The 12,319-nt window shown below is 45.8% G+C and overlaps 1 protein-coding gene across 1 annotated transcript in view; it reads right to left on the bottom strand.

Moving 5' to 3' along the window:
* The window catches only part of LOC308379214 (protein kinase C beta type-like), a gene marked incomplete at both ends in the record, with an annotated part of 146,195 nt that extends 134,201 nt beyond the window's left edge, over positions 1-11,994 (bottom strand). The window contains 2 exon segments of the mRNA XM_080856272.1: positions 11,371-11,402; positions 11,819-11,994. Of these exon segments, the coding sequence (XP_080712398.1) occupies positions 11,371-11,402; positions 11,819-11,994 (208 nt within the window).
* Between the last annotated feature and the right edge of the window lie 325 nt (positions 11,995-12,319).

The raw sequence follows: 12,319 nt of genomic DNA, 5'->3' as shown, positions 1-12,319 counted from the left end.
AGGGACAGTCATTGTCTCATACAGTATCTCACCAATGTATTGCTTGGGGGGGAAATATTTCATCAGCCATCAACTACTTATGTTCAGCAAGCTTATCATGAGAGAGAGAAATAAAAAACACGCTAGCAGATCTCTCCCTCAGAAATGAAAACATCTCTCACAGTATATATGAGAGCTGCAGAATGCATTGCACAATGTATATCTATCCCTGTCACAATAGGAATTTCTACAATAAACATGTCTCTAAGAGATGACAGCGCCGACTGGGGGGTGACTCCTAGGGCTAAGTGGTTGACAGGCTGGCACTGAAAGGAGGAAGTGTGTGTGTGTGTGTGTGTGTGTGTGTGTGTGTCTCCCAGGGCTCAAAAAACACCCTCTCAAACCCCCTGTGGAGAAGAAAAGCCTACTAAATAAGTGTCTAAATACATGATCCCTTTCACCCTATTCCATTTAAGCCCATCTAATGCACGAAGCCTACCGAGGGGACTTACAGCAATCTGATGCAGTCTGTCTCATTAAGAAACAAATACTTCTGGAGCACTCCGGTGGGGACGCTCTATTTAACCACGCTGGTACGATAACCCAAATATTCTAGGAGTGCTTGGCTGAGAATAAATCACCGGCTGTGGCTGTGTGTGCTCGTATGTGGAGCAGCGCCGGCCGCTCGAGGTGTGCCGGGGCCCCCAAGCTGATGGACACTCTGTGACAGCGCGCATCCTCTCCTCTCCGCAGCCTGTTGCCTAGCAACGGCAGCCGGCAGAAGCCTCCCGGGTTAAGTCATTTTCAAGAGAGCCGCAACACAATTATCCGAGTCTTCCTACCGCTAGAACACACAAGCTCTCACACACACACACACAAGCTTGCTCGCACACACACACACACAACACACACACACACACACACACACACACACACACACACACGAAAGCTGACAGCCTTAGCAGATAAACTATGACCATGAAACAAAGAACTGAGTCATCATCATCCTCATCCTCTGGGTGCTCTCATGTAGTTCTCTGAGAAAGTCATAATAATGTACCAGAATGTTCCGCATATAGAGGTCACTCACTTGGTGAAAAGTATTGATAGTGGACAGAAAGCCTTGTGAAGGCAGACAACCTCATGTACTCACAAAAATCAATGAGGATTTCAACGAAACATACTTGTTACAAACATACAAATAATTGATGCTTGGGAATTTGTTTCGTCCTCAGGTAATACATGCACACAACCTTTCTAAGGTTCTAAGTCTAACCACACAAACACAATTTTTTCTAAACAGAATTTCACGGAACACTTTGAGCTCTGCCTTCCGAGGGCTTCGTTCCTCTTTGTCTATTCCTGTGACAACCAGGTTACAAGAGAAAAGAAAAATCAATCCCTCCGGTCTATAAGAATACCACTACACTCCATTCAGAAGCCAATAATAACACAAAGTTTTAATTTGACAAGAAAAGCTTTCAATGGGTGTATTGCTGTATGCTTTACAGAAAATATGGTGGCATCCTGAAGGCTTTAACAGAATTAGCTTGATGGCTAGGGGGAAAAGGCCACATTAACATTGATTGGGCCGATACGATAGCATTCATGTCCTGTTGGGGTCAGTATTGATTGATTGGCTGTCAGCTCAGGTTCAGCTGGGGTCCCGGAGTGAAGTTTGACAGGCCACAGGCTAATCAATGATGTCATGACAAGCAGAAGCGTACAACCTATAGATATATACAGCAAGGCCCACACAAGCCAGAAAAGCATGCTACCATTTCACAAGAGCTCTATGAAGACGCTCCAAAATCCATGAACGGTATGGAAGCTTTTAGCCTTTAGACTGCGCATTAGTCCTTTTAGCCTTTTTACTGGGCATTAGCCTTTTTTTGCTGGCTGAGTAGGTTCAGATAGCCTCTCCCTCTCTCTCTCTCTCTCGCTCTCTCGCTCCCTCCCTTCTTCCCTTCCTCCCTTCCTCCCTTCCTCCCACTTTCGCTCCCTCCCTCCCTCCCTATCTCTCAGGTAACTGAGTTTCCAGAGTGAGACTGTGTCCTAAAATACTGGTGTTTCAATTAAAAGTGTGACTAATAGCCCGGGGAGCCTTTTAACCTAGCTGGGGCTGACTCACCGGTGCTAGTCCGCTCGGATGGGACCAGCCGAGCCGTCCCGGCGGTCGGCCCGAATTAGCTCTCGCAAAAGGGAGAACGAGCACCTGCTCCAGCCCCGCTCACCGCACCCACCGCCATCCCCTTGTGGCTTTATCGCTGTCTAGTCTCTAGAAAAATCCAGATGATGATGTTGAGGAGATCTCTTTTTCTATTTTCATCTATTCTCCGAAGGTTTTCTTAACTCGCCAATCATGGAAATTTCTAGATAATAAGATAAATGAGAATGTCAAGATAATAAGATGATAAGAAAGTGCCACTGCCCTGCCATGTTGATGAAGAAGTACATTTCGAACTGTGAAGGAGAGGAGAGGAAAGAAGAGAGGAGAGAAAGATAGTCATCTTAGTGGGATTTTAGTTGTTCTAATGGGGCTTGCACATTAACAAAAAAAAACAAAGGGTCTGTAAATATGTGTTGCGTTTGCCTTGTCCTCTCCCTGATCTCTACTCAGAATGCACTGGGAGATGTGGCCCAGCACGCCCTGCCTCTCTGTGACGTCATCCTTCAGCGGTGTGTGTGACATCATCCTTCAGCGGTGTGACCTAACAGGCTGTTATAGCACAGACTTCACCCAACTACTCCTGAATACAAAGCCCTGCTTCTGAAGAGGAACTAGCCAAACCATACTAACATTGTGTTTGCATGGGAATTTGTAAATGTTTATTAGAGTTTGTGTGTGTGTGTGTGTGTGTGTGTGTGTGTGTGTGTGTGTGTGTGTGTGTGTGTGTGTGAGAGATGAATGAGAAGAATAAAGGCACCATGATAGACCCAGAGATGAGCAAGAGGGAAGTAAGCAGACATGTTTGTCCATGTGGATCTATGATGAGCATCACAGGGGACGTCGCTCATCTGATCTGAGAGTAAACTGTTCCTCACGTCTTGCATTCCCTGATGCCATTCAGGAAGACGGCACTAACGACGCGGTGTTGGATGCCTACAGACTCGCTGGCCCCCTATATTGATGAGCTGGTGGTGATCAGAGCTCTCTCTCTCTCTCTCTGATTGAAAGGCAATGGAGAAATGATCCAAACAGCAAGAGAGAGAAAGGAAGTAAGAAAGAAAGACAGAGAGAAAGAGAGAGAAATAAAGAGAAAGATAAAGAGAGAGAGAAAGAGAGATAGAGAGAGAGAAAGAGAGAGAGAGAAAGAAAGACAGAGAAAGAGAGAGAGAGAGAGAGAGAAAGAGAGAGAAAGAGTGAGCGAGAGAGAGAAAGAGTGAGCGAGAGAGAGAAAGATAGAGAGAAAGCAAAAGATTAAGAGAGAGAGAGAAAGAGAGAGGAGTCAGAGAGGTTATTAGTGCTGCAGTGTTGGGCAGGGCCACCATGCGGCTCCTATGGTGCTCAGAAGCGCTCGGCCCAACCTGTAATGACGGGAGCAGCTCAAGCTAAAACACAGAGACACAGAAACACAGGGGCTTCATCGGCAGCCCAGCAGGAGCAAATCAATCTTTACTGATTCTCTGCTTTTTAATCCACACACTCAGCTGCCTGGCACCTTTCAGTTTGTGTCAAACCCGATGCTTGGCCACAGCCAACCTTACTTTACGTGTATCGCTTTTTAAAAATGTCCATTTGTCATCAGTGAGAAAGCCCTGTTTTACTTAGCTTTACAAGAGCACTTAATTGCATTCCTCAGGGTGTTTTTAAAAAGGCCTCTTTTATTCCTGTGTTTCAGTGAGAAAACTCGATCCCTGCATACCAGAATGTACAAAACACAACATGGCAGTGGCCAAAGCCTTCACCCAATACTGAATGTCTAATCACAACAGCCCTTCTCTGAGCTTCCCTACATACTGTTGACTTGAAGGGTGTGAATAATGATCATGCGCGTTATTCCTTTTGGAATGAAGTCAGCTTTTGGCGCAGGTCTTAAAAGACAGTCTTGCTGACGGGCAGCAGTTCCATTCCATTAACACCAAACCATTCAAATTGATATTTAAGCATACGCTGCAGATTTCTTGGGAATGGTTCAACTTCATGAGCATGAGGAAAGGCAGAAGAATTAACATACTACAAATCAATTAACACCATGAATCAAGCAACACCAACTCTGTTTACATTCATAGATTCTCTGTTTTGCAGTCAGGTTCAGCATCCAAAAAGGGAAGACTCTGAGACAGAGATATGATTGCTAATTTCACTCAAAATGTATTTATCTCAAATTGAGCATTGTTTGAGCTACATTATTTTTGGATGACCATCGTGACTTGTACAACAGTATCTAATCACATACTGCTTTAATTAGCTCACAGACTTGTGCTCATGACTGCTGAGTATTTATACTCCTAGACACAAAAGGTAGAGAAGTATGCCGTCATTGACCACAGAAGAGGCTTCGCAAACTAGTAGCTAATGCAGCTAACTGTAGCGGCAGCTCTGCATGGCCTAGCTTGTATATTATGGGTGGTGTAAACTGTTTGGACATGCTTGCTTTCCAAGAGCAAGACAGACTAATCCAAAGTGTCACACAACAGGGCTGAAGCAAGGCTTTCCCTTTGCTACTGGGACCTGTAGCCCTTTAGCCCTGATGCTGCTACAACACTGACCGCATGGGACTGCCCCTCACCTCCTCACCTCCTCACTCGTTTAATCCCCCCCCCCCCCCCTCCGGCCGTCGGCACACACATAAAAAAATGCAGCAGACCCCGACACACACATCAAACACACAGCAAACACGTAGCAAAAGAGACTAGACGGACAAAAATAGAAAAAAACAGGTTACAAAGCGACCTTTCACCAAAAGAGCTCTATAATCAAGACCATCAGGTTTGCTCTCAGCCCGAGGAGAACAAGTTACAACTACAAGAGAGGTTAAATTAATCTGCCATGGATGGATGTTACATCAATTTACCAAAGCAAGGAAACGAAAGAGAATGTACAATCCCACACACTTCACCCCTAATTTAAACGGCTTCACAACAAACAATGGCGAGCAACTAAACAGGAAATGGTGTGAACAGAGTAAGCAAGTTGAAGATGGGGAGGAAGTTGCGGAGATAATCGAATCAGTTGGAGAACAACAAACGTGGGGTTAGTGGTATTCAAAGGGAAACGGGCAGCTGTGGACGGTATTGAGTTCACACTGAAGGATTTAAGAGGTAATTGAGGGCCCTTATTGTGTTATAGCTGAGGTGCTTTCTTCCCCTTGTGCTACCTTAAGGTGGCCATTTCATTATTCTAATGGCTAGACAGATCCATTTGATGGAGCTTCCTCAGGGGAAAATGGAATGATGCAGAGATAATGCGATCCTTCAAAAACCCTCTGATACAATAAACCGCACCTGGAAGTAGCCAATAATCATTTATATTGGCACAAGAAACACACACACAGAGACAAACACAGACACACACACACACAAACACACAAACACACACAGAGGTTAAAGGGGAAGACACATGAGGATAGAACATGTCCCCTATCAAAAAAGGAAAAAAACAAGGTTTGCACTCAAATAGTACTACCTGAATATAGAAAATCACTCTTATTTGATAAACTTGCGTCCAAAGATGCAGCTAAACAAATGTCTCCTGAAGTTCCCATGCTCTCTCAATCTGTAGTGGGAAGCAGAAGCTGTCCAACATGAAATAAAGAGACTCAGATGTTGACATGCATGGAAGAGCAAACATTAGGGTCCCTATAACCCATTCGTGAGGCTTGGTAAGGGGGGCAATCAACTGCCTCACCTCCAACCCTGAGCATGCCATTAATCATACCCTGGGCCATATTAATGAGCTTTCTCCTGCACAGTGCTGGATGTGTGTGTAAATGAGATTATAGAACATGCAGCACACGGGGGGGCGGGGGGGGTAGATGTTGCCCCCACAGAAATGAGCGATCATGACACTCCTTTACCCTTGAGCTACATTATTTTTCTAGAAGTTCAGATGCCATTCACCCAATAGAGGACCACTTGCAAATGGCATGGTATTCCCAATCAGTGTTATTTTCATCGCTCTTCTTTCCTCTCAATGGTTTGGGAGCAATCTAGCTATTCTTTCCTATAATGAGCTTTGTCTCTTCCAACTCATTTTCATGTAGGTGCTTTCACACAGGCCGCTACCATGGAATATAAATGTCTTTTTCCTACGCATGTTGAGTAGTATTGCTCAGTGCTTCTCTCCCCTCACACCTACACACACTCACCCCCCCCCCCCCCCCCCCCCCCCGCGCAACCCCCAATACCATTTCACTGGATCTCCGTGGAACACTTGTGCTATTTTTAGAGCCTTCAAAGGGTCCACACCTTCACAGGCAGGGATTCGCTACTGCACAGATGAAGGCAGATGGAGCAAGGGAGAGGCAGAAGAGACAGACAGAAACAGAGATAACGACTGAAAGACAGAGAGTGACAAAGTGAAAGAGAGAGAGAGAGAGAGAGACAGAGAGAGGCAGATGGAGCAAAGGAGAGGCAGAAGAAACAGACAGAAAGAGATAACGACTGAAAGACAGCGAGTGACAAAGTGAAAGAGAGAGAGAGAGAGAGATGGAGAGGGAGAAAGACAGAGAGAGAGGGAGAGGGAGAAAGACAGAGAGCCAGAGAGAAAGACAGAGAGAGCGAGAGAGAGAGAGAGGGAGAAAGACAGAGCGAGAGAGAGACAGAGAGAGACAGAGAGAGAGAAAGACAGAGAGAGAGAGGGAGAGGGAGAAAGACAGAGACAGAGAGAGAGAGAGAGAGAGAAAAATAGACACAGAAAGACAGAGACAGAGGGAGGGACCAATCCCTTTAGCTGTGGGTAAACAGCACAGGTCTACATCACCAGCGTTCTGTTACTCAACCGAGAATACTACGGATGGCCACACTATGCCAACTGAATGATTGGGCTTCAGATCTGATACACTGAAACGCAGGAACGATGAAAGGAGAGACATGATGCCTGTTGCACTCACTGTTTTATTCATGAGCCCATAAGATATGATGATGAACACACACAGTAGTGATTTAACCGTTAACCTTGGACACTAGCTAGACATGGTCTCATTATCTCCATCATAAAGCCATCCTTTCCCTAACCTAGGACACTAGCTAGACATGGTCTCATTATCTCCATCATAAAGCCATCCTTTCCCTAACCTAGGACACTAGCTAGACATGGTCTCATTATCTCCATCGTAAAGCCATCCTTTCCCTAACCTTGGACACTAGCTAGACATGGTCTCATTATCTCCATCATAAAGCCATCCTTTCCCTAACCTAGGACACTAGCTAGACATGGTCTCATTATCTCCATCGTAAAGCCATCCTTTCCCTAACCTTGGACACTAGCTAGACATGGTCTCATTATCTCCATCATAAAGCCATCCTTTCCCTAACCTAGGACACTAGCTAGACATGGTCTCATTATCTCCATCATAAAGCCATCCTTTCCCTAACCTAGGACACTAGCTAGACATGGGCTCTTTATCTCCATCATAAAGCCATCCTTTCCCTAACCTAGGACACTAGCTAGACATGGCCCCATTACCCTTCCTGAATATGTCCCATCTTTCCTCATAAAAAATACCCTTTTCCCCATGGACCAAGTTAAAAGTTGTGAGGATGCGACTAAAGGCACGGAATCTCTTCAGGGTTAGAACTGTTCTGAAGACAGCTGTTATTTAGGGTGCCTACAAGTCTCTATGGGAGATGTGTACGTGTCTCTCTCCAGTCTCTCTCGCTCACTCTCCAGTGAAGACAATCCCATTTTTCATTTGAAGGAACATGACAAACCCTTACAGTCACACTCAGGGCGCTGCTAGTCAGCAGAGCCAAGTAGTGTCACCGCAGTTCTTCCCCGTCACCTGCTCCTCTTTCTTTCTGTCACCTCATCTACCTTTTTTTTTTTCCCCTCTCTCTCTCTCTCTCTCTCTCTCTCTCTCTCTCTCTCTCTCTCTCTCTCTCTCTCCTCATCTCTCCATCTCTCTCGTCCTCTTACGTCCGTGTGTATATTAGCACATCTTTTCAGACGCAAGCCTCTCCATCCATCCATCACGCCTCGTCTGATTCCTCCTTCACATCATCATCGCATCTCCTGCCTTTGTGAAACGGGAGATTATAGATTTATCCACACCGGTCGCTCCTCCGTTTTCACCTTTATCTCCGCCGCATCCTCCAGCAACAATTAGCGGTCCGTGGCGTGAACTCTTTTATCGTTTTACCTTGGCACACGCGGAGCCATTAAGTCCCTCCGTGACAGGAGAGACCTGGCCCGCTCCCAAGTGATAACGCACCTGGCAGCCTGGAGGAAAGCATTCTAACTGGCTGAACCATACGAGAACACAAATTAGACCATTACAACACACTAAGAGTATACCCACTTCTCTCGGGACCACTACACCACTGACTGAGAGCTGTTTGAGTCTATTCTTACGACCCTTACATTTGGCAAGATGGTTATCAATATAATACAATTAAATGAATAAAATCATCAAATCAGTATTAGACTCCTGATGGCTCAGCTGCTTTATCTTCCACAGGGGGCTGCACACACACACACACACACACACACACACACACACACACACACACACACACACACACACACACACACACACACACACACACACACACACACACACACACACACACACACACACACACACACACACACACACACACACACACACACACACACACACACACACACACACACACACACACACAATAGACCCATAAAGTCTTACTTAACATGGATGGGCGATGAGTAACATGTTAGTGAAGATGTGAAGAGGAGAAGAAGGAGAAGAAGGAGAAGAGATGGTTTAAGTGATATTCTCACAGCTGACTGTGTGCTACTACTCAACACTCAACACAACCCTTCCATTCCCTATGGCAGTGGAGCCATGACACAGGTATGCACTCCGACCCAGGTATGCACTCTGAGCCTGCGGCAGGAGATCCTTTACAACAACTCCCCTAACAAAAAAAAAAGAAATGCAGGCAGCTGGGCGAGTCTGGGCCTGACCTTGCAGAGGAATTCCCTGGTTCTCCCTCTGGCCCAGAGGAAGGCATGGGAGGGAACAGGAGATAGCAGAGGGGCCTCCGCTCACAGACAGATCAATACGAGACTTCACCAGAGAGAAAAGAGCCCCAGGAAAACAACAAGGGTTGAAGTTGCCTGTCAGTGAGAGGACACACCATAGCCTCAAAGGGGGAAGCCAGACGCTCAGGAGTCTACCAACACTCCTCACACCAACACCACCAAAAGGCCTGACAGCAACAACAGGCACAAGTTACAGACGGCAAGATGATACACAAGCACCAGTACGGCTCAGGCAGTTTTTTTGAATGACAGCTTTTCAGGAGCTGTTGGCGGTGGGCGTATTTATAAAGGGAAGAGTGAGGTACTTTGCCAGCCTTTAACACCCCAGTAAGCTGCGACCCCCCATGGTCCTCCCCACATAATCGCGTTCACCCCTGTACCTGTAATTAGAGTGCCGTCTCGGCCAGTCGCAGGAAAATGGAGGAGAGCTGTTCTAAGGATCTACACGCCGGCGTTGTTGACCTGCTGTGACCAGTAATTGTAGCCGCCTCATACAGCCAGTCTTCCTCCTTTCAGGGGGGGGGGGGGCATTTAAGGAATGAGAAAGTGGGGGTTTTATGGGGGATAAAGGACGGCTCGGTTCTGGGAGAAATTTGTTCTTTCCCAAATTCAAGGGTGTTGCCTCAAAAGCCGTCTTAAGCCGTTACATTGCAGCTTCTTTTCCGTGTTAAACTTCTGACCAGCGGGCTCCATACATGGTAGAACACCTCAGAGGGGATTTATATACAACAAGCGACACGTTACAATACCTTTGATGTTTCACCTTATATATGTTCTTGCATTGTTTCTGTATGTGGTGTATGTGTGTGCGTGTGTGTGTGTGTGTGTGTGTGTGTGTGTGCGTGTGTGTGTGTGTGTGTGAGGGTGTGTGGATTTTGTAGCATAAACCAATGTATGTTCTCACGTGATGCTTGTGTGTACCCTGTGTGAAACTGTCACTGGTTTGCACTGGAAACTCTATCAATTAGTAAACGGGGTCATAGGAGGCCAGGGCAGAACACAGAGGTGTGATCAGCTGGAGAAAAAAAGGCATGTCCCCTAAACTCAGCAAAGAAGTGTGAGCGCCTTGACACAACTGTGTGTGTGTGTGTGTGTGTGTGTGTGTGTGTGTGTGTGTGTGTGTGTGTGTGTGCGTTTATGTGTGAGTGTGTGTGTGTGTGTGTGTGTGTGTGTGTGTGTGTGTGTGCGTTTATGTGTGAGTGTGTGTGTCTGTGTGTGTGTGTGTGTGTCTGTGTGTGTTTATGTGTGAGTGTGTGTGTCTGTGTGTGTGTGTGTGTGTCTGTGTGTGTGTGTGTGTGTGTGTGTGTGTGTGTGTGTGTGTGTGTGTGTGTGCGTTTATGTGTGAGTGTGTGTGTGTGTGTGTGTGAGACTGTGTGACATAATTAGAACATATAGGACTGTCATGTCATGAACACATAATTCAACCATGACAGCCAACTGAGATTAAAATGGTGACTGCTTCTACAGCGTGATTATCAATACAGTGGCAAGCTGAAATAATGCTTAGTACTGTATATAATACGTCAAGAAAGTCTAGAGGCAGGTTAAGATTTCCACCGGGCATGCACGATAATGTTAACTATAGTTTAACGGGGTCATTAAGGTTCAGATTTGCAAGGCAAAGGATTGCAATGCACAGTGCTGATAAACACATATTCAAAGCAGCTAATCTTCTGTTAATGCGTTAATGCTAATTCATTCCAGGGACTTGTCCATGATGGATTCATATCGTGCCATTGTGAACACCAGAGAAGTGCAGTATCATGGTAACGATCGGCTCCCTAGATTGCCCTATTGCGTTTCATTACACTCATTAGTCGTCACTGCCTATGAAAATATGAATTCAAATTCACTTCTGTTATCGATGGTGTTATCAGCCGGAGAAGCGCATATCTTCCGCAAATGAATATCTAGGTGGTGTTACGAGAGCGTGCATTTGTGATTTTTGGTCGCAAAACAAAACAAGCAAACATACAATTTCGAGTTCATGGTACAAACGCTGTCAGTCTCGTATGGTATGTTAAAGACAACAGTTATAGCCGACACAAATGATCATTTACAAGTGGCAACATGTTGACTGTACAAAAAAATGTCAGACCAGGTCCACCCTGTTCATTGGTTTGGCTTGACGAAAAGGGTGGTACAGAAAGCCGTCTAATGAAAGAGGACAGTCGAGCAGGCTACTTTACCACACAAATGCTTACCTTGACACTGGAATCCCTGTTTCCCGAAGCCCCTGCAGCAAAACAAGGATTTTGTATTATTGCAATGTATCTTTACTAGTTTACATTGTTACGAATTACATCGGACACCAGACGACCATAGTCCCTCTCCTTTCGTTATTTGTTATTGTTGTTGCTGCCTTTGTATTTGTTTATTTCCGCAATAACATCTTACATCATAAAAAAAACTAAATTGTGAAAAATCACGGGATGAATCTATGTTATGGAGTACAACCTAGTCTAGCTCTAAACATGTGGCCAAAAGACGATGACGCTAAAATGTCATGACAGGTACATTCCAGTCAAAAGTAGGCTACTTTAAAGCGATGAGTTTTCCACCTGTTTGCAGGAATTTGTATGATGGGTGAGCTCTGGGGAAGTGCATAGGCTCAACCAGACACGCGTCTTATCAGAACTAGCTGTTGCTCACCAGATGAAGTCCGTGCAGTGGCTGCAGAAGGTCGGCTGCTTGAAGAAACGGGCAATAAACTTATGGTCCTTTACTTCGTGCACATTCTTCTGTCTCAGAGCACCTTGTCTAGCAAACCCTCTCATGGGCGCGCTCGGCTCCTCTCCATCGCTGCTCGTCTGCGCTTGGTCAGCCATTTTGAACACGGAAGTATTAAAACTTGTAGTTTGTCAATTGAAAAAGTCTGACTGAACACTGATGGACGGGACGTTAGAACTGCACAGCTCCCTCTTCACTTTCAGCTCGGTGCCGCGAACTGTGTTCTTCCGTCACAGCGCAAGTGCGTCCGTCACCGGAACATTAGGGAATGAGAGAGCGAGAGCAGCGCCACGCGCAGGCAGCCTGACATGTGATGGTGAAAACTCCTCCCTCCTCACTATCACCTTTTCGGAGAGCATCAAAGTGGTTGTCCGCTGTATGTCTTTATCAACCCAAGTTCAATATTTTACGAATATCACATAA

Source organism: Sprattus sprattus, assembly GCF_963457725.1.
Source record: "Sprattus sprattus genome assembly, chromosome: 18".
Classification (NCBI taxonomy): Eukaryota; Metazoa; Chordata; class Actinopteri; order Clupeiformes; family Clupeidae; genus Sprattus; species Sprattus sprattus.
Note: the sequence above shows the minus strand (reverse complement) of the source record. Positions and strands in the feature narration are given on the sequence as shown.